This window comes from Dicentrarchus labrax, unplaced genomic scaffold, assembly GCF_905237075.1.
Source record: "Dicentrarchus labrax unplaced genomic scaffold, dlabrax2021, whole genome shotgun sequence".
Classification (NCBI taxonomy): Eukaryota; Metazoa; Chordata; class Actinopteri; family Moronidae; genus Dicentrarchus; species Dicentrarchus labrax.
In genome coordinates, this window is record NW_026136721.1 from 16,523,925 (window position 1) to 16,547,801 (window position 23,877).

The 23,877-nt window shown below is 38.9% G+C and overlaps 1 protein-coding gene across 1 annotated transcript; it reads left to right on the forward strand.

Moving 5' to 3' along the window:
• The first annotated feature begins 3,538 nt into the window (after window positions 1-3,538).
• shoc2 (SHOC2 leucine rich repeat scaffold protein) lies at window positions 3,539-22,982 on the forward strand. The gene is made up of 9 exons (XM_051384438.1): window positions 3,539-3,629; window positions 10,148-11,218; window positions 11,751-11,888; window positions 12,044-12,174; window positions 12,442-12,630; window positions 15,358-15,480; window positions 15,938-16,075; window positions 16,700-16,817; window positions 18,072-22,982. The coding sequence occupies exons 2-9, from the start codon at window positions 10,516-10,518 to the stop codon at window positions 18,278-18,280; spliced, it is 1,749 nt and encodes a 582-aa protein (XP_051240398.1). The 5' UTR covers window positions 3,539-3,629; window positions 10,148-10,515; the 3' UTR covers window positions 18,281-22,982.
• Window positions 22,983-23,877: the final 895 nt, after the last annotated feature.

The following is a 23,877-nucleotide window of genomic DNA, read 5'->3' on the forward strand; positions in this document are numbered from 1 at the left end:
ACAATGTTAACACTTCACTACATGCAACTTTAACTCTTATCTGACACATGAATTGCTCTGACCTATGTTCACTCAACATTGAAGCTGTTTTTGTACGCATTAATGCCAAATCACGGATGTAATAGTCTGAAGAAGTACACAGGTCCTGGTAGCCAACTGCACTGGAAAACTGGCAAGCAATAGATGTAATCCCTACAAATGACATGCAGTCAGACTAGTTAACAGCAAGACTATAGATCTGAAGAGCGGTTAAGCTCAGGTGACTACACCACCACTTCATTAGCTTATCTGCAACATCTTGACATTACGCTTCACTGTCCATACAAATACTTGTTCTGCCAGTGCTGGAAAACACTGGGTGTGTGCCATCCATCTGAAGGGATTTTCTGCCAATTTGATCATTCCTTCGTCTACTGCAATTGCTCCCTTGTCGCTAGTTCCTGCTGTTTGACGGCCTCTTGAGCCTCCATCTGCATCTTCTCCAGTTTCTCTAGGGTGACTGATTTGAGTGGGAGCAGCTTTGGCTTACACAGAATCATGGTAGGGACATCTTCCATGGAAAGTTGCCCTGTAGATGTTGCCAAAACAGACAAAAAAAAAAAAAAAAAAACCACTTAACTCCAACATGAATTCTCACATTTTATCAACTATTCTTGGCAAACATGCAAAGATAATAAAAAGATTTGGCTGGATTGTTGCTATTTTTCACAAAAACCTCTAGCACGTTAGCAGTGAGAAATGTTCAACCTACAAATAAACTCTTAAAGTACTGCAATGTGAGCATCACAGCGAGGCAGGTTTGCAGTCAAAACTGTGTCGTTCTAGTAGCCAGTAGTCAGTTTTTACTTCATCACTGTCTCTGCATGAAACGTGGATATTTTGCACACCTGATGCTCTGTCCCTGAACAGCTGGCACACAGTAAAAAGCATTACACTTTGAACACCACTGATGCATTGTTATCCATCCATGGTACTGACCCAAATGATATAACTGTTTATACAGCAACAATGTCGATGCTGTTGAGCTGTAAGAGAGACTGTAAAGAGGGAGCACACAGCACAGAGCACCCACTGACTAATTTTGCAAGCTTTTGCAAATTTCTAAACAGTTCACATGTTGAGCTCCACAAACAGGCTTTTGTTTGTGACTCCTGCTGTCCAAATAGCTGACTGCTGGTGGTACAAACCTTGTTTAGGCAGAACTTCTCTGAATACTGACTTGACTTCTGGCATTGTGTCTTCTGAGTGCTCGCTGAAAGGTAAACATATTAGTTTATTCCTTTAACTAATTTTAACTGACATTGATTCATGAAACGTGTATTTAATACCTGCCACAGCAAGCAGCACTGCTCAAGAATAAATATATATATATATATATATATATATATATATATATATATATATATATATTTGTTGGATATTTCTCAGTTGTCAATGAAAGGTGATCTGACTCATGACTCCGTTATAAGCCAGTAGTAAATTGAAAGAGACTGCACTCAGGCAAGGTTGGGTCACACACATAGTCTCAGCTTCAGCAGAAATGAATCCACAGAGATAATATTGCACATTCAGTAATACAGAAGATGGCAAGGTTACATTGGAAGTTTAGTTTGCAGTCAGGTGACACTGATTAACGTTAGTTGCATTTCTGTATACATCAATAACAGTAACATCAGAAAGACAATGCAAGGCAGTGGGACTCGGACACAGATCACAGATAACACAATGCTAAAGGAGAAATAATGGAGCATCAGTGCTGTCCTGTGGTGGAGCGTCATTTCATTTAGCTAGCTGTTAGCTGTTGCTAGCAATATGTTGAAAGTTCGTGTTTCAATTATGACCTTTAACCTTAAAGCAAAGTGACAAACCGAGTCGATGGGCTAATTTAAAGACTGTAAGTAAACCTCGGAACCCGTAACGTTACCTTAACTAGCTGGATAGCTACAGATATCACTGTAGCTTTCTTTTAGCGAGCTACCTGTCAAATGTACGTTAGCTACTACAGCTCACAGTACACTGCAATGTATCCGCGCCGTCGTGTGTGAACACGTTAAGTTACATGAAAAACACTGTTTATAAAATCTAACTTGTTAATCCCACCTTTAGCACCTGGAAAAGATTACAGCGGTTGTCAAGCCAACACTTCCGCGAGAATCACGTGACCCTCTTCTTCGCTGCATTTGTCAGTCACAGCGCTTTACTGACATCTACAGGCGGCTCTCAGAACAACTCAACACCTTCACTACAATGATCATTTGTTTAACTAAGAGTTTTGTGTAATTGTTGTAGTGATTAGTAATTGGTTAGGTATTTACAATAAATACAGTAGGTGAGGTAACAGGTTACAACACTTGTTTCATTCTTCTTTCTGCTGCCATCGTGGTATCGTTGAGGGATTTTAATTAGCACGTTTAGACAGTGAGTGATTACCATCACATAAACGTATAATTTCCTAGTGATGAATAATATATGAATTAAGCTCCTTTTAAGTGCCTTTGTTAGTTCTAGTTATTGTATTATACAATCATCCAGTCGTTGAAAGTCAGTGCACTTACTGACGTTACTGTCCTTATTTACAGTTTTGTGGTACTTCTAGTATTTAAATTTATACTATTTTATGCTTCTACTCCTCTACATTTCAGAGAATATTGTACTACTAACTCCTATACATATATTTGACAGGTACATTTACTATTTATATTACATGTGTTCTTGTACACATTTGTATACAAAATATACACATTAATAATAATAATAGAATAATATAAAGCTCCGAAAAGAACCATCCTCCATTATTTATACTTTTACTTTTGATATTTTAAGTATATGTTGCTGCCAATACTAATGCACTTTTACTTAAAATCCTCCTCCATTCAAAAATGTGTTTTGCTTATATTTACTTATGTAAAGCTTCCCTGTGCAAATGATGTACGTATAGAGCTGGCACCAGGAGACAGTTTTCACACTCATCTTCTGAAGGTGAAGTTTCTCTGAACTCATCTTAAATCTGAGTTCAAGGCATTTCTGTACAAGCATGATTTTGTGAAATCACATCTTATTTGAAGACTAATAGTGGTGAAATATGTAACTACCAACCCAAGTGTGATGAGGAATCTGGAAACCAATCAGTGACTCAGAATGGACTTTTCAGTGAAGTAGAAGACATTTTGTGTCCATGGGTTTCACTTCTGAAATTAAAAATATATGCATACTCATATATTATGGATTTTTCAATGAGGGAGAGGCAGAATTTTAAACTTTTTTGGGGGAAATCCTAGCAGACACAAATTATTATTCCAAGCAGTATTCTTTATATGTCTTAATACATGTCTGGAAGAGATTTTAGGAAAATCTTGAATGTATGACTTTTACTTGCTATGTATATTATTATTATTATTATTATTATTATTTATATAATCTTTTTTTTTTTTGTGTGTGTGTGTGTGTGTAAGTAAATTAGGCCAATGTTTATCCAGGAATATTTGATTGTATTTCAAAGTCTCGTGATAACATTGGTTAGGCGTGCGAATGACGCAGTTTGGTGGCAGGGGAGGGAGGGGAGCGGAGCAGCAGTGTGTAGGAAAAGAGGAGGAAGAAGCAGCAAGGATGGCGGAGTCACACCTCTGAAGGTAAAACAGTTATATTATCACATTAACAGTTGACGTTTTACCCCCACAGCGCGGTTGCACATCAATTCATAGACTATACACTCGCCAGTCTCTCGTTACGGCGTGTGAAAGGCTCAAGTGTCATTTTGCGGTGGTGAGTACGAACGCACTCTTTTGTTCAGCTTCGGAATGGCCGCTGTTTTTCAGAGTGTTTTCTTTTTTTCCTCGGCTAATATTCAAGACGGGAACGGCGCTCAGATACAGTGTTACACTTGCTCCACGCCTTGTGTGTGCCTCCCGGGGCCGCTCTGCTCGGGGATATCAGCTGCCACCACCGGCTGTTCCCGTCGGGTGTCTGCTGCCCGATGGCGCTCAGCTGGCTGCAGCAGAGGTTTCCCCCCTCTCGGTCGAACTCACGGCGCTCGGGTCGGTCCCCGTCCGACAGCCGCTCCGCTCGGGCCTACACACACACACACACACACACACACACACACACACACAGTTAGCACTGCTTGAGACACAGCTCCCCGCTGGATGTGGGTAAATATGTCAGGGGAAACCTCTACACCGCTTGCACCGTCTGATACTTGCTGTAGCGATAGACGTTTGTTTTATGAGCTCATCCTGTCCGCGCCGTTACTCTTCCTCGTTGGACGCTAATATGCTGTTAGCTTGAAGGCTAGCTAACTCGCTAGCTGACGTTAGCGAGTTAGCTGACGTTTGCTCTGCTGTTGACGTTTTAGCTTAGCTGCTTTTATTTCCTGCCTTGTTGTCAGTCGTTTTAATAAGGCTTTGCAAGTGTGTTCCTCTCTCTTTGAAGCCTGCTCACTGGCGACAGATATTGGGGATATTTTCAGTTTCGAGGCTGGCTCAGCTGACGTTACACATTTTCATCCTTTACGTGAGTTAGTTAGCTAACGAGAGCTGATGTTGGATTATCAGTCACAATGTAACGTGTAGCACTAGTACTGTCCACATCGATGTATTATGGTCACACCAGTGTCCCCACAGTGGCACCCACCCTCCTGTGTTTTCCTTAGGTGTTCATATTATGTAAATTAATTGATCTCGATAGGCGACTTGACTTCCCGACCTGCTGCCGTTTTGTCGGTAATCTGTTTCCAAGGATTTGTCATAGGCACACGTAGCCTTCAAGCTAACTTAGCTGCGTCCTGTGGACTGATGTGTAGTAGCAGTAGCTATCTATAGCTGATAGCTGCCACCTCATCTCAGTTTTGCTATTTCCCCCCGAATGTTACCCAGGTAATCATTTAAATTGATAGGCCATGTTATTTCTGCTTTGTAATTTCTTGTACTTTGCCAGTAGCACACTGACAGGCGAAACGCTGCAGCTGGGTTTTAGATATTTCCTCAATCCGCATCTGTAGTGTATTTTGTCGTATCATAGCACTATAACATTTATGTGTTTTATTATTTAATCTGATTTGCCAACATTCACGGCTTTCCTATTTAGTCCAGAAGGCTTTGTAATAAACAAAAGCACGAGAACAGTAGAGACCTCTGCTTAGGCCTAAATGCACTGGCATTATCAGATAGGCCCAAGATGGTCCTAATGGAAACTTCATTAGTGTCTATGTGGGTTGCAAGTGCCATGAAGTCCAAGTGTTTAGTTGCACTTTACCGTGGTGGCATTGTGTTAGTGTTGATGGACATGCATTAGCCTTTCTTCAAGGCTGTATATGAGTTGAACCTCATATTAACATCTACTAAATGAGTAGTCCTCACTAGATGGCACTCACAAAATCCTTGCAAGTTTTGTCATAGTTGGATCACTTACCGGTTGCACTAATATTATCCAATGGTTTTGGCCATCATATGCCACAAGGGCATATTTTACAGTGATCACCCCCACATACCTGGAAATGGACAGCTGTGAAGGTCAATGTAGAGGCTGTAAACGGATACAGAACACTTAACGATAGTGCAGTTTTCTGATCAGTACATGTTTAATTGTATGGCCACCAAGTGATTCTGCCATTTGTGCAATGTAATGGGTTGTCTACATCTCAGCATATCCCTTCCCATCCCATACTGTTTAGACTGTCCAATCATTACATTCATGCTAATGATGTCACAATACCAGAAATGTAGTAGTTGATACCAATACCAGTAAAATTCCATGATTCTCGATAATAATAATAATAATAATAATAATTTGATATTACAGCAAAAAAACAAAACAATAAATCCCATGTACTTCAACATACTTTCAATCAATATCAGCCTATATCAGTCTAATTCATTTTACCTTACGTTTTAATGCCTTTCTCCATCATCTCTGATGTGAAATAGTTTAGTTATAAAATCCCAGTGCACCACAAATTGTCTCTCCGCTCGCTGTTTCCATCAGTTATAATTTTAAGGTTTGTGGTCATTTTGAGGCTTGGTTTGTATTGACATCAACACAAAATTATCATTATGGATGAGTCCTCCTGCTCTTCCTGCATATTTTGAAAGCGCAACCTCTCGTGTGAAACCAAGAAAAGTATTTCCAACATGTGAAAACACATCTGACAAGTAACTCAGAGTTCATATGTGAGTTTTACTGTTTTTCTTTTTGACATGTAGAGGCAGAGCTGTCACTGCAGCTGTAGTTACTTTTTGCTATCTTCAACGTGTTGTTCTTCCATGCTGGTTGGCGCTCCTCTTCAATCTATGGCATTAAAGGCAGACTAGAGTTCTTATAGGCGTGTATGCTGCCCCCTCAGGCCCGGAAGCGCTGAATCTCCGGTACCTACGATACTCACATTTTCAGCTTTGGCATCGACTTGGTACCAAAGTATTGGCTCTTGTGACATCACAACATTCATGTACAACCATTGGGTACTGCCTCAAAGTCGTCAGGGATGGAAAAGTAACTGAATGTCATGAACCCCTGGTTCTGTGGTTTGCCAAAATGGCTGTTTCACAGCTTTCTTTTCTTCCGTTCCTTTTCCTGAAGTTATAGTTTCTTCGGTCACCTTAAAATCAAACTGCTGTGGTGTTTAGCAGAAACCCTGCATGTATTTGAAATATGAACTTGTAGATGAACCTAGAGTATGCCTGATTGGGTTTGGTTAATATTTTGTTTCCATGACCTGGGCAAACGATGACAAAGAGTTCCTGCATGAGCTAAGCTTGTTTTCTTCCAACAATGTCAGTGTATATAGTATGATCTAATATATAGTATGATCCAATAGTCATTACAAATAGTAAAAATTAACTAGGAAATTAACTTGGATCAGTTGGATGTTAAACTTTTCTTCTTTGTTTTATTAAGTTTATACAGAACACATTTAGTCTTATACAGAGATAAATCTATACAGATAATGTTTACAATGCACTTTGTTATAAACAGAATTATGTACCAGTGCAGGGACATAGAGAGTGCAACCATAAAAGGAAGTTGCTTGCACAGTTTGGTTTGGATGGCCCCAGCAATTGGGCTGGCCTGGCTATTCTCATTTTATGTTCATAATTATTTTGTACACAGGTATGCCCATTTCAGTCAGTGTTAGATGTTCACCCTTTTATTTACGACGGGCTGAAAGAGCAGTGGATACCTTTTTTTATTTAGAGAACACACTGTCAAGCATTCTATCATGTAAGGGGTGCTGCTATTGACCCAACATTTCTTTTACCCAAAAGGTCACATGACCTGTTGTTGTGGGGGCTTCATGCTTTGAAGGCCACTTCTAAAGATTACTCTCAGCAGTCCTAACCTTTTCACTTAGCTCTGATCCTGAGCCAAACCTGCCTCTCTTTTTTGCCACGGCTTAGCTTGTACTAGTGCAGGAGAGCTTTACACAGTCACTGGTACAACAACAACAGAGACTAAACAGAGACAGGACGACACAGACATTCTGGCTCAGTTTGTCATGTAGAGATCCAGAGGGTTGTGTGTTTCGTCTGGATGTCTTTGAGACGTAAATATCCAATGTGACTGCTGCATTACAGACTTTATAGGGGATGGCTAAATAGCTGAATGCATGTTTAGGTGGGGCAGTAGGCTTACAGTAATGTCAACACCCGCTGGGACATGTTTGTTTAGTAGGAGTAAGTTGGTGTGAGGTTATGCTTAGTACATTCAGCAGATTTACTCAAACTGGCACAACACACTCAATATCAAGAGCTCACGGTACTGAAAACCCACCAAACCTGTTAGTGTTCTTTTAGACTCAAGTATAAGGAAAAATGTTCTCAGGGTATTACGGCTCCTTTTTTTAAATTGATTGTTCTACATAATGTACACTAAGCCTGCAGTAGGCCCACCTTAAGATGAGTTTAAATGATAGCTTACTTAAATATATTTTTAATGGTTGGTCTAGTATTTTGCATAACATATGTTTAGAGAGGAGTGTCAGTGTGGATTTTCTGTGGCAGAGAAAAGACTTTGGACAGGGTTTCTTTGAGAGGGCTGTACTATGAAGGGAGATTAACCTACTCAGATTTAACTCGGGGCTTATCAAGGAAAGTCCAGGTTGACAGACTGTGATTGGCTACTCTGGTGTTAAATGGTACAATGAAGGTGATTACGATGTAAGTTAGTTGAGTCGGTGTCAACTTAATCTGAGGTTGTGCACGTTCACCTAAAAGGGGCGTGTTTGGCAGCGCAGGAAGGATGTTTTTTCATATTTGTCCCCAGAATATTGTACATTGATAATATCAGGATACGAGGAGTTTAAAAAAGTTAACTGACTAATCTCACTATAGTAGGGCCCAACAAAGACAGGGAGCCTTGTTGGCGGCGCATTGTCGACAGAGTAAGTAACATTACAGACTCTTTTATTTTTGATATAAAAAGCCTATTTGATCTTTAAAAATTAGATGTGATCATAACAAATGCATTCTGGTCCTAGAAGCCGGCATAGATACTCACAAGAATTCCTCTCCACAGACTGTGGGCAGAGGAGAGGTGGTTTATAGGGTAACATCGAGTTAACCACAAAGATAACTTGCTCGGAGCAGCTCGGATAGTAAATTGCCAGGTAAAAGAAAAGAGTTATCCTGGAAGTCACACCTGACGTCACAGAGTTACTCCTGAAGTTAATGGGATGAGCCAGTTACCTCCCTTTTTTTCAGCATGAAATAGTTTTCAACTAACAGCAGTTCTTTAGTGGTGTGGTTCGTCTCCAAAATGTCGCTGAAAAAGACGCAAAACAAGGAAATTGACAGTGGCGAGTCCCTGCATGGGTAATTTCTGCCATGAGTATTTGACAGTATTTGAAGCTGCTTATTACGTTCAATTTCACTTGCTCATTATTATTTATGTGCAGTACTTTTTTAGTACAGAGCAAAGTGGAGACCTTTTCAATGCTGCCTACCAGAGCAAACAAACAATAGATTGGAAATGTACTGGGCTTAACATAGTCAATAGAAAGTGTTTGGATCGATTACGATCTTGCAGAGGAGCTTGGGACGTTTGTTAAGATCCTTGTTATGAGCATGGTAGAAGTCCCTTTATTCATCAAACATTTTGTAGTAAAATTCCACCTAAATATAATAACAATAACAGACACAGATTCATCTGTTTAAGACAATCAAACATTTGTATAGTAACCAATTACTATCTAGTGGGTAAGGCTTCATGTTTGTGTTGTTCTCCATTAATGCAGCAGTAATATTAATCCAAAATGTTAAAACTGACAGGGACCATTTTACTGCACAGTGACAACTTTAAAATAAATATTGCTGTAATAGTTGCATACTTTCACCGTAGTAAGGTTTACAATGCAGAACAATAGAATTGGTATGGTTTGTTGTGGGGAAGTGACTCTTTGTGAGAGGTAGTTACCTTAAGTTAGTAAACCATAAAGTGTGTGGATTAGCTCAGGTTGCTGTATAATGGTCAGTGAAAGGCTGTGTTTGCTGCCACATAAAAGAAATAAAAAGTCCCTATTTATGTTATGTTTATGTCACAGCTGAGTTGGTCCAGACTGGACAGCTAGTTAGCTTAGGAGCTACGAATCAGTTAAAGACAATTAAAATGGCTTAAACTGGAGTCAATATGTTTCAGAGCTGCAGAGCTGAGTTTTCATTATGTTTTAGTGTGAAGTGATCCCAAACTTTGGCCATGTTCTCTGGCCTGTCTTCCCTATTCACTCCTCACCATTTTCTCCCTCTTCCAAGAGACTTGTGCGACAGTACCAATCATCTGTCCAAAACACGGTGCCCTGTATGGCTGTATATAGTTTAAAGATGGCATATAGATTAAACAAAGCAGGTTTGTAAATTGTGGTGAGCAGTGTTTTCTTTTAGTTGAAAACACATCACACTTTGAATGCGTGAGGACAGAAAATCCAGACGGAAATAGTTTTGTTCCTTTGGAACAGTTAGGTTTATATCTTTTTGTAAATTGGCAGAAAACAAAAAAGGATGAGCCATAGGAATTTATTATTATTGTTATAGAAACAAGTGACAAATACAAAGAGCACTCAGGCAAACACACTCAATTGTTAAAATTGAAAATGCTGAGAATGTTTGTAAAATGTCAAAATAAATTGTAAATGTGACCCATATTTTTTTCTTTTCTCCAACAGCAAATCTTCCAGGGATTAAAAGAAACCTTGATGACCCTTTCAGTCTGAAAGAACTTATATCTGAAGGTCCTGGAATTGTATGCGGTTCAAACGCTTAAGCATGTGGCCCATGGGTGCCACAATCCAGCTACTTCAAAGGATTTTTTCTCCCATGGCATTTTAACAAAGGAACAAAGTATCAAAAGTATCCAAAAAAACCTTTGGATCACAAGGTCTTTATTTCAAGGATAATCATAAATGTGTGGGCCTGCACGGGGATGTTTTCTTTAAAAGCCTTTTTGGCTGTCTGTGTCCCCTTTTTTCCAAATAAGTAACCTGACAAGAGAGACTCCCATGAGCAACTCTGTAGGAGGCCCGATAACGTCGACATGAGTAGTACTTTAGGCAAAGAAAAAGATTCGAAAGAAAAGGACCCCAAAGGTGGTCCAGTGGGGAAAGAAAGGGAAAAGGAGGCCAAGGCTCTAGCCGGCTTAGTCAAGGATGGTGGCAAAGAAACGAAGACCAAAGGGAAAGATGCCAAAGAAGGAAAGAAGGACACCAGCAGCTCAACACCGGGTGTTGCCTTCGCCGTTGACAATACAATAAAGCGGCCAAACCCGGCGCCAGGTACGCGCAAGAAGTCCAGCAATGCCGAGGTGATCAAAGAGCTTAACAAGTGCCGGGAGGAGAACTCAATGAGACTGGACCTATCTAAACGGTCTATTCACATGCTGCCCACCTCCATTAAGGAGTTGACGCAGCTGGCTGAACTCTACTTATACAGCAACAAGCTGCAGAGCCTGCCGGCTGAGTTGGGTTGCCTGTCAGGCCTGGTCACTTTGGCCCTGAGCGAGAACTCCCTGACCAGTTTGCCTGACTCCCTGGACTCCCTTAAAAAGCTTCGAATGCTCGACCTCCGGCACAACAAGCTAAGAGAGATACCGGCTGTTGTCTACCGGCTGACATCTCTGGCCACGCTGTACCTGCGCTTCAACCGCATCACAACAGTGGAGAAGGACATCCGAAACCTATCCAAGCTCACTATGCTTAGCATTCGTGAGAACAAGATTAAACAGCTGCCCGCGGAGATAGGTGAGCGAACCTTATATGCAAAGACAATTTAGGCGGCGTATGAAGCCAACCTATTTGCCTCGTGGCAAAATAATTGTGGGAGGTAATACCATTGGGGTTTATAGCATTTAGAGAGTGTTAATTACCATCCAGAGAGCAGGTCATCCTGTGTTTTTAATGTATTTTACTCATCTTTTTCTGTCCAGTACAACATTCTTATTATACGGTGATAGTGAGTACACGCTATTCCTCAGCTCCAGCTATAATGCATATCTCGCTGTTCAAAATCACATACCAATTACTGACTATTGAAGTGGTGAATCTAGTGAAACTTCCCATTGTATCTTGTGCACTGTGCACTGTGTGTATGATCAGAGAGAGTATTGGCTATAACACTTGGTAAATGGTCTTAATATCTGCACCACTGCCATTATCTGTAAAGAGGGAATGAGATAAATGAGTGGATGTCTTCAGTGGGGCAGAGGATGGGTTACTGAAAGCACTTTCACTTTCAGTAAGCTAAAATCTAACTGGGGTTTGCATCTTTCTGCAGGGGAGCTATGCAACCTCATAACTCTGGATGTTGCCCATAACCAGTTGGAACACCTACCGAAGGAGATTGGGAATTGCACACAGATAACTAACCTCGACTTGCAGCACAATGAGCTCCTGGACCTCCCAGAGACTATAGGTATTATTATAAGTATATTTTACAACTCTAAAGTAAAGTTATTGATTGATTGTCATTGTTGATATACAATATATGCATTTACCAGTCTGTAATTCCATGTATGTATAATATATGGTACATATAAAAAAAAAAATGTTTTTTTCTTTTTGTTGTAGGCAATCTGGCAAGCATAAATCGCTTAGGTCTGAGATACAACAGATTGTCAGCCATCCCCAGATCATTAGCCAAATGTCGAGAACTGGAGGAGCTAAACCTTGAAAACAACAACATTTCAGTGTTGCCGGAGGTAAGTACAACCAAAAATAACACGCAATGTCAAATATAATTGCAATCTTAATTTCTATAATATAAACATCAACTATTTCTTGCGAACAACTAATTCATGTTGAAGCATCACGCCCTCCGTACCTATGCTCTAGAAGTAATAATCTGAGATACCTGTTTGTCCTACATAGAGCTAATCCACTACATTTGTCTGAGGGCTACTAGTGCAGTAACTAGAGTAAATATCAGTCTGTACTGATCACATGTCTCTGTTTCTGTGCATGGCCAGGGCCTACTGTCAAGTTTGGTCAACCTGACTAGTCTAACACTGGCGAGGAACTGCTTCCAGTCGTACCCTGTGGGTGGACCATCCCAGTTCTCCACAATCTACTCCCTCAACATGGAGCACAACCGCATCAACAAGATCCCCTTTGGTATCTTCTCCAGGGCCAAAGTGTTAAGCAAGCTTAACATGAAGGTATATTTGCATGTCAGCTGTTTTAAACATTTCTAAACCAATGCACAAATAATTATGAATCATTACCTTCATTTTGCCTGCTTTATACATTTTGGATGTTATCACATCAGCACAAGATATTAAAACCTGATTAATAGGCAGTTTTTCTCAGCAAACTTTTTGACTTGTCATTGCACAGGTGTTACTAATAACATTAATGATGGCTCTGATCTATTCATGTGTCCCAGTGAGCCAGCATGAACAATACCTGGACCATGAAACTGAAGCAGCTAAATGCATTTTACTCATTTCTGTATTTTATTTACACGTTTTTCCTGCTTTGACATGTCAAAATGTCTTCAGCAAAAACTGCCTATGGGAGTCGGATCTGAGCAATACTGTTTAAAAAACAAAGATATGCACTCAATTAAGTCATTTTTAGGGCAAGACCAATTTGCCCTTTTATAAATACAAACTTAGTAGGGCATCGCAGCCAAAATGTAGAACACCAAGGTCAAAACTACCAAACCGTATATATAATATAACATAACATAATATAATATATAGTAAAAAAAAAAAAGCTCAACCTTAATCAGTCCCTCCAGAAAAACGCGATTATGCGATCGCATAATTCAATGCATAATCAGCCAAAGTCTGCATATTTATGCGGGGGCCGCATTTTTTCAAATACGCTGCACTTTCGCCGCATAAATTGCCGATTTCCGCGCAAAATATGTGGGGCTTGCATGATTTCATAATCCCTGCATTTTCTTTGCAAAAAAGTCACATATATCTTAGCAGAAAGTTGAAAAATGTTGCATTTACTTTACAAAAGAGCAGCCATTTCCCCCTGTTGCCATGGGAACGTTATGAAGTGACGTAATTACATCATACTAGTTTCAAAAACCTTACATTTTAAGTATATTAGTAGTATGTAAATTTACGTTACAGTAAGAGATTGCACTTTGTGCATTGGAAGCACTTATTTAAACAGAAGATGTCTGTTTTGTATAGTTACCTCTGTAAAACAGGAAGCACACATTTTATATTTAATTTATTCATTTTTACAGAAGTTGAAGCATATTCCTTTTGTAAAGCTACAGAACTTGTTTGACTCATCAATGTTTTGTAACTTTGAGCCATGTGTTTATTAAGGTCTGAAATAAAACGAAAAAGATGAGAACTTAAATATTCCCAGCACTTTCTGTCATGTAGTATGTTTGCTTATCATAGGAAGTAATAAGAAATTACTCTTTACATTAAGGTAGTAGCCTAGTGAGAACAGGATGTTGGGGGAAATCACTTTTTTTTCTCTTTTTCATCAAACCACAGTTTCTGCAAGTTCCTGCAATTTTTACAAGTTCCTGCAATTTCATCGCATAAAATTGCATAAATATCCCGCAAATTCCATCGCATTTTTTAAGAAAACGCCGCATAATCAAAGATTTTTGCCCGCAACAATCACAAAAAACTGCATTTTTCTGGAAGGACTGCTTAATACAGCAGTAAAATGCAACAGTAATGCAGCAGTAATATTAATCCAAAACATATTAACAGTAAAACACTGCACAATGACTTTTTTAAAGTAAATTTTGCTATAATACTTTTTACATTAGTAAGGTTTAGAATGGTTTTTAATTATGTTCACAGTGTGGTGAACTTGGTATTAGTACTTTTACTTAATGAACCTTAATATTTCCTCCACATCTGGTTAACACATCCACAGCCTTACTGCACCTGTTAGCTACCTGCCCATACTTCCTCTTTAAGAAAGGTGGGCTTGTGGGTAACTTGAGTGTGTGATGCATCAGTTAGTTAGCTCTTAGCAGTCATTTGTGGTTTCTCTTGTGATTTTTCTTTCACCGTTGCGGAAAAGACTTTATCAGGAAATCCGCAGCTTTTAATTTAAGGAAGCAACGGCCAGTTCAAAACAGGGGAATACCAAACCATGTGGGTAGTTAATTCTAGAAGGGGCATTACGGCCACACGGTGGGGAATCCACAGCACTGGCCGTTTGACCGTGGTATAAATCCTGTCCTGCGCTCATATGATTATTAAAGACATGTTAAAATTTTGAACAAATGGTGTTATGAGAAAAGTAAATCTGAACTGATAAATCACAGCCTCGTCTTCAGCATTGTGTACTGTTGGCTTTCCTACAGTGTTAATACAACCAAGCTGATACTGTAAAGGTGGATATAATTGTACACTTAAACTAAACAAGGTCCAATGATGCATCTTTCATTGTTTTATTATTTTAAAAATGCTATGTTGTGTATACATTTAGTGCCAAAAAAAACTAAGTGAAAGTGGGTTGAAAATCCTACAAAGTAGTCCAGAAAATGAAATGAAACAAAATAAAATACATTTACATGTAGTACACAGATTGTTGCATCTCCTAGTAGTGTTGTGGCACTGTGTTGGGGGGGAAAAAACCTGAACACCTATTTGTGCATATTTAACTTTTTAACACTGTTGTTCAGAACTACTGCACCTCTGTTGAAGTTTGTATTGGCCTTAAGACAGGCGTATACAGAGCTGGTATTAAAACTTAATTTACTTGGTGTATGTCCATACTTAATGTAGTTGGTATTTAAATCTCCTCTGCATAAATATTATCCTGGCACCAGGTAACATAGCTGGCATAGTGCACTGGTCTACTCAGCCTCTTGAACAGCACTGTCCTTGTGTTTGACGTCTGAATTGTCACTTATTTAGCTAATAACGGTATGCCATTGTCTTCTTCAGGACAACCAGTTAACATCTCTGCCATTGGACTTTGGCACATGGACTAGCATGGTTGAGCTCAACCTGGCCACCAATCAGCTGACAAAGATCCCAGAAGACGTCTGTGGTTTAGTCTCTCTGGAGGTGAGTCTTGCATTCACACATAGTAGAAATTGAACTTGCCAGTGCAGTATCCAGTGAAATTAGTAGATGGAAGTAGAAAGCCTCATTACATAAATGGCATATTATTCCATTGTTTCTAAACATTATAACCTTTATCTTGTGAAAATTTATGAAAATATACCTATGAATATTATATTGCATTTCTGCCTGTAGACTTTACTAAATGTCTCACACACTGGACCTTTTAGTTTTGGGTGTGGTTAATAACACATAACTACTAAACTATAGTGACCTAAGTCTTGTTTAAAGATAGGGCTCCTCAAATATGGCTGAAAAATATAACACTTTTTTTCTCACTATGTTTTAATAATTGTTGTGACACTACTGTGTCGGTAGCTTACTTTATTGCTTGTGTCCTGATGCCAAACTGTGACTTAAGATCTGTTTCTAATTATGAAAAATGTCACTGTCTTAACAGGTTTTAATATTGTCCAATAATCTTCTCAAGAAGTTACCACATGGTATTGGGAATTTGAGAAAGCTACGGGAGCTCGACTTGGAGGAGAACAAGTTGGAATGTCTACCTAATGAAATTGCTTATCTTAAAGATATACAAGTAAGTTTTCTGGAAATCCAGTTGTCTCCATTATACTTGAGGCTCTTTGTCATTTGTTGTTACAGAATTTTGTCGTGTCTGATTTGTATCTGTTGCTATTCAAACAACAACAACTACGAGAGATACATCTCATCTCTGTTTTTATCCACCTTAAGTTCTCACTGCCTCAATCTTGGCAGTTTCTTTTTACTTTTTAAGGCATTTGATGTGGCTCATGATCAGTTCATGGCTTAGGAGGCCTGTTTCTGACTCTTGTCATAGAGAGACACTCCAGCAGGTGGCTTTTCATGCCTCTAATGTTGCTGTAGAAGTTGTGGATCGTGCTTTTAATATAGTTTGGCTTATTTTCTTGATTTCAAAAACAGAATTGGTATCAACGCAATTTAAACAGTACCCGATCTTACATTAGTGGGCGTATAGATACTCAAACTGTTGTAGTATCATGAAAACAAACTAAAAAACACGGAGCCTAATTGTATTGGCAACCAGAGGGATATTTTTTCTCTAGTTTGTAATCTAAGGTGCCATTTTGTAATATTACTCTGTGATTGATAAATCCAGTTCTCATTCCAGAAAACCTTTAGAGCACATTATAAACTCCCTGTGCTTTTACTCTCTCATTAGAAATTGGTGTTGACAAATAATCAGCTGACTACGTTACCCAGAGGAATTGGCCACCTCACCAACCTGACTCATCTTGGTTTGGGAGAGAACCTGCTGCAACACCTTCCAGAGGAGATTGGTAAGTACTTCCTTCAAATCCCCAAACTACTTATATCAGTAACATCCTCTGTTAATCAAATGTTACTTTACTACTGGAAGGTGTCCTTCAGGGTTGTTGGGGAACTGATCCAGGGATGCTTCACTGTGATTGAGCTGGATCCTGTGTGTCTAGGACATAAAAGATAAACACATAAATAGACCTGCACAATGTATATTTATATAAATTAATTAGTCTTTTAGTAAATACCAAAAGCTGTCTAACCTACTTTTTTTTCAAATTTAAAGTTTAAGGTTTCCATGATAAAAGCTAAACTTAGGCATTAGGATTTAAGAGCTTAACAGCCCACAATATGTCCCACCTCTGACCCTTCCTCCGAGTGATTGGTCCCACGTGGCTAGGCTGGTTACTGCTGAGGTTAGGAGTTAAGCCAGAGATTACAATGGTGGAGGAAGAAGCTAAAGGTTGGGTGTATTTTTAGAGTATCCAGACAAGACCCAGTGTTTAATTATACCTGTAGCTTAGAGGTATTAAGGTTTCTATTTGAAACAACTACATCTCAATACATTTTACTATAACAGTATAAAATGTATAATTAAAAAACCAATCCTGGGGTGCATGGTGGCTCGTCTAGTAGAGCGTATGTGCCTTGCCTTACCGCAGCAGTCCGGGTTCAATACCAACCTATGGCCTTAAACTTAAAATTAAAACTATTTTGATAATTGATTATCTGATTCAGTCATTTTTAGGCAAATATATCAAACATTCTGTGAGAATGTGCTGCTTTTCTGTCCTATCTAATAGCACACTGAACACTTTTTGGTTTTGGGGCTAAAGGTCGGATAAAACAAGGACTTTGAAGACGTAAACTCGGGCCTTATAAATTGTGATGGGCATCTTTTCCACACCTTTTTTGACATTTCATAGACTAAACAATAAAGCAAGAACATTTTTGTTTAGAATAATTAACAATGAATATAATCACTACTCACAGCCTGAGTATCATGATTCAGTAACTGTGGTTGTGATGCATTAGAATATATTACTGTTTCATATACTGTAACTTCTTCTTCTTATGTGTGCAATCACTGCCTTTCAGCACAAATTAGTATAACAAAGGAATTACTGCATCAAGAGGGTCGAGGGGCATTTTTTTTTATTTCCGAGAATCATATTTTATTTTACATGTATTGCTCGACAACTGTTGATATCAGACTATGACAGGATCAGCTGCAGTAAATGCTTCAACTAACGGTAACTGACGTCTGTCCTCAGGTACACTGGAGAACTTGGAGGAACTGTACCTCAACGACAACCCAAACCTGCACAGCCTCCCGTTCGAGCTGGCCCTCTGCAGTAAGCTGTCCATCATGAGCATCGAGAATTGCCCCCTCAGCCACCTGCCGCCCCAGATTGTCGCGGGAGGTCCCTCCTTCATCATCCAGTTCCTCAAGATGCAGGGACCATACCGTGCCATGGTCTGAGCCAAGAGCAGCTCAATCCCAGTCCTACTTAACTCCAAACCCTCCACTTGCTCTGCACCCTCTCTCCTGCCCGCCCCTATTACGTGTATCATACACTGTAAAGAAAACTGACTCGCCACAATCAGTGTCGGGGGGGCAAATACAAGGATGAGGAAGACGAAGAAAATGTTCCTTTCACCATCCTTGTGAAGAAACGAGGGGAATCTTTGGAGACTTGACTTCTGTGTTAGTCCAGAGTTTATCACGGTCATTTTAGGACCCCAGCCACCCCTGCTCATCTTTCATTCCGAATCATACAAGAGGAAAATATTTCCATCTCTTTGCCAAAACTGAAGATATATAAAGTTATATATAATGAGTAACTGTGAGCTGAGTGGCAAGTCTTTTAACCATATAAACCGTGCTCCCATTGCCAATGTATTTACAGTAATTACAAGCATCTATTATGTGAGCAAGGATACAATTGTATGCAAAAACAAACAAAAAAAGTCTTTGGAACTTCACATTTACTGCTGCTGCCGTAATTTTAACTTTGTCATCTTGTTATTTTTTCTTTTGATATGCCCTTTTTTTAACATCACCTTCACTCAAGATAACTTATGTTAATTGCTTCTTGACCATAGAGAACAAATGTCTAATGATGGCGTGTTTATAATTTCTTTTTTGTATTTTATTTTATTTTTTAAAACTGTGCCTATGTTTAGAGTGATCCAGTGGTTCATTTCTAAACACAAATGTCCATGAGAATACAAAGATATAAATTATTTCAATAATTCTTTTTTATTACTGCTGTTTATTACTTTAGTTCTTTTCTTTTTTTAGTGTTCTTTTGGCTGTTGCATTAATCTGTCAAAGCAAGCGATATCAGTTGTAAAATAGGGTGACTTGAGATCTTTTTAACAAATAGCAGCAGTAGTTGTTAAACATTAAGCTAGTAATGTATACATATGAGAAATGCCAATCATACATGCTTGAAGAAAAAAAGCAAGTTGGACTTTTCTCCAGAACGGGGGGCGCTGTGGCCCCCGTCTATAATGCTTTTGTGTGACAAAAAGGTATTGAAAAAAGTCAAACATACATAGGTGATGGGATAAATGATAGGAGATGTTTTTATATATGTACACAAATCCTGGTTGTTGCCTTGAGTGCAATTTTTAGTTATGTTTACTTATTTGATATTATCTTCAGTGTTGGGCTGCATAGCTGTCATTCAATTGATCATTGACCAACATATCAAGCGTTTTTAAAAAGACGTTATCTGGGTCTCTGGAGCGAGTGATGAGTGTATCAGAGCTTCAAAAAAAGGTTTGATAATAAAACATTGACAGGTAACACTTCCTTTTTTGTTAATATCCTTATTTTTTCTTTAGTTTTTTTTTTTTTTTTCTGACAGGGTCTCCTAAGAATCTTAGTCACATGATGGAAAATGTTCCCTTGATTTAGATCTGTAATTTAATCTTCTTTTTTTTAATATCTTCTTTTGTCCCACACTGTCCCAGCAATGCTGCTGCTCTTATGCACTTTTTAAAACCACATTGGCATCCTCAATATTAAGAAAAAACACACAGTAGCCTCTCATTGGTTATTTTGAATGGGGGCATTTTGTTAAATAAATAAGTATTTTATCTGTTAAACAAACGGTTATCATGTAAATTTGTATCAATGAAATAGAAATGTTGAGTTTAGCGGGCTCAGAATATACTAGTAACTTTCTTTGGGGAAGTTTTATCCTGTCAATCTTAAAAGGAACTTGCTCTCTTGAACTGTAAAAGGGTCTGTGTGGCTATGAGATGTTTTAAGATTCCCATATCCTGCTTTCTCTATTGCAAGCAAAATGGCTTATTGCATTTCAGATCAGGATTGTTTATTTTAAATCAGAGTGTTTTCTTTTTCTAAATGATGAAATGTGTATTCAGTTAGTATTATTTCAAGTGACTGTACATTAAAAATCCCAACAAAAGGTAATCAAACCAAACATTATTTTTTTTATTTTTTTTTTTTTTTTTTATAAATGTGTTGCATCCCAGCTCTATATTCAATCATGATTCTGTTTTGTATTGAACCGTGTGGGTCTACTCTTTCTGTTGCAGCAGCTTGGTGTGTTTCAGTGCGCTGGGGTTCAGTCTCCTACACAGGGAGGCCTGAGTTGATAAGAGCGCCACAGCTCACCTCGGGGTGGGGCCGGGTCCCTGGGGGAACGATGTACCGCTGCTTCTAATTTACCAGCAGAACCTGTTGCTGCTTTTTCGTGGACTGAAACATATGCTGTACAAGACGGGGGGGGCGGGGGAGGAGCCGGGTGAGGGCAGGAGACGGGAAACGATCCACTCCCAACACTGATACAGACTTCACTCGAGAAACCTGACGAGGGACAAATCCACTGACCTTTTCGATTTGGCGTCAGGCCCGGTGGTTTTCTCACAGATCAAATCGTTTTGGACACAACGATGAGACAACACAACAAGGTGCATATTTGAGCTTAACGCAGTTACAGTACAAGACTGTCGGAAAAAGACAAAAAAAAATTGTAAAAAGGGCTTTGTGTGTTCACGCTCAACACACCGGAGGCATTGCATTCCTGGGTTTTATATAAAAGCTTTGGAAGTTTCTTTTTTTTTTTTGTGTATTTACTTTTAGCTGTAAACAATTGTGTGAAAAATGCCTTCAACGAGTACTCAAAAGTGAGATGTGCATTAGGTATGCAGCGAGAGTGCTGTGACCCATTTTTACATTCAGTCTCTCTGTTTTTACTTTTTTCATGTGCCATTTTGCAGGGTTGGGAATGCCTGTGTATGAAGACGCAGAGGATGATGGGAGGTGGGTTAGAAACTGAACTGGGCTAATCGGCCGGAGAGCATTTATCAGATCCTGGAATGTAGTTTTAATGTGCTATGGAGGAGCTGGAGATCACCGTCTGGCCCATTCAGTTTAAAGGTGTGACTGGTTGGATCAAGATGATGACGATGTATTGCATACTGGTGCATCCAAAATAATTGGAGTATAATTGGTGTTTATTTTTCTATTGTCTGTGATTTTAGACCATGGAGAGCATCGCAGAATCAAAGTCATTTCACCTCTTTTGCTCTTTTTTTCTTTTTCTTTTCTGGATCATAGAACTTGTCTTTTTCTTGCCTGGTTATTTTGTACAGGAAACAAGCATGTTGAACACATATTTGACATGATTTGTCTGGGTCAGAATTGGGCGTTTTTGCGTAGAGGACTTTGATTTAGTGGCTATTTGGTGTATCTGCAAATGCTCCCTTTTTGTATATTGCAAAGGGTATCGAAGCATTGTGTGGCAATGCTTATCCTACTTAATCTACATTGACAAGCAGCCTTAATGGTCTTTTTTATGTGTTTGTTTGGCTATTCCTTGTGTCTATGGCCACTGACTGTACTTGATGACAAGCAACTGGTCGTTACAATGTAAATTTGGGTCTAGTTTCTTTCTGTCTTATTTTTCCTTTTACTCTGTACAGTAATCTGACGTTACGGTAGACTCAGTATTACAAAATCTGTAATGTAATGAGAGTTTTACAAAAAGACAAGAAGTGCAATGGAAGCTAATGCCATTATGCTACCAAGTGGATGTGCATTAGCTTGCGTCTCACTTGTCTTTGGCATTAAAGGGGAATTCCACCAAAACTGACTGGCCTTTTTATTCTCAGACAGAGCTTTCCCACCAGGGATGACTAAGATCTAGTTTTTTCATGTTTTGCTCACAGGTCATGTCAGGTTTGAGTCAGATCAGGGGAAATAATAATAATTATATGACATCAACTTTAATAGGCTGAGATTAAACTTTAATAGACTTTTTATTTATTTATTTTTAACCACATCTGTATCTCGAATCTGCGGTTTGGGACAGCGAGGAATAACACTCCTGTTTGTTTTCACACAAACATGACTTGCACTCTTTACATTGTTCAGGTTGATGTTGGATCACATTTGGAGAGCACATAACTGCATGAATGTTTGTTCTTGTACTTATACACGGTCGGTTTTGGTGGAATGACCCTTTGACGTGAAGCCGCCAGCTCTTTCTCCTACCTGAAACCCTGAATCCCACACACACACACACACACACACACCCTGCTCTAGTATCTTCATACATTTTCTTGACTGCCTTATGCGCACCAAGCAAAACCTTTATGACCGTTTGATTTAATCAGCAAAGACAGATAATCACTTTTCTTCTTTTCTTTAATGTCATTAAAGGGATCTGGGTCCACAAACAGATGTTGAAAGCAAAGTTTTTGGGTCAGTTGTCTCTTGACTGGACGAGCAGATGCAGACATGACTACCTCTATGTGAGTCTTCATTGCTAACCACAGTGACCAGGATCCAGTCTGAGGTGTTTCTACCTTTGTACATACAAAGCTGCGCGTTGGCAGCAGGAACTTGGATTTGGACCAGCAATTCAACAACAATTTGTTTTACTTAGCGTTTTATTTTGGTTATACGCCTTTACTAAGTATTATTTGGCAAACGAAAAAGAGGAAAAATACACTGATTTGTGTGCTTGGTTGTAAATGACAAACCTAATCAATGCCACCCCTATTGTAAGACAGATATCCTGAAACCAACTAGCTGCAGAGTTCTACATACTTTGCAAATGAGTGAAAATGACCATGTTTGGTGATGTTCTGTATGTACATACATCTTTTTAACTGTAATAAACCGATAAATATTTACAAATTGATGATGTGTTGCTTTTGTATATTTCAGTTTCACTAAACGGCACAAACAGCACGCGATGAAACAGAACAGTTGATGCTCAACAGGTTTTGTGTTGCTGAACTTATGAGGTGCCTCTCAACTTACATGCTTCCTACAAGAAAATTAAATTAGATTTTTTAAAATTTATTTCAAAAGGGACTTTTAGGAATATTTTCACGTTTTGAAAAACCTGAAAATCTTTTTATTCAGTTAAAAAGCTTTTTATCAATTATTTTGGATTTTTCCTTTAAAGAAAGTATTCTGACATTTCCATCATAGAAGAAAGTTGTCTACTTAAAAGTATAAAAAGAAGAAACTTAGAAGGGGTGAAATGTAGGCTACAACGAATAAAGTATGAAAATAAGTTAGCAGTGACTTCACCTACAGTTTGAATCAAACCCTCATCATTGGCAACATTTCAAAGGGATTTCAACCGTAGAGCTGAAATGTAAAGTTCATCCAGTTACTGACACTGAATTGTATCCTTGTTTTAAGTGGAACATGCAATTAACAAAAACGAAATCAACTAAACTCACACACAAAATCTAAACATAACTCAAAAATATACTTTTGTTCTTTAAAATTAAATATTTAATTGTGTAGGTGTCACCATGGAGCTGCACTGGTTCTTCTCTTGGATTTTTTTTGTTACAAAAGTATCATTCAGGGAATTTTGCTCCTGCCCAATCTGTCTATATTTCTCACATATATACAAAGTTACTTTTCACACTATCAATAAGCCCGTTCTGTTATTTTTTCCCTGTGCTCTTTACTCCTTATTTTTAGTGGCCTGAGTTGTCTCTGCTCCAGTGCAACACCGCCCCCTGCTGGTGAATTAAAGTCTTAATCTAATGGAAGGATGAAGCTGCCTGTGTTTC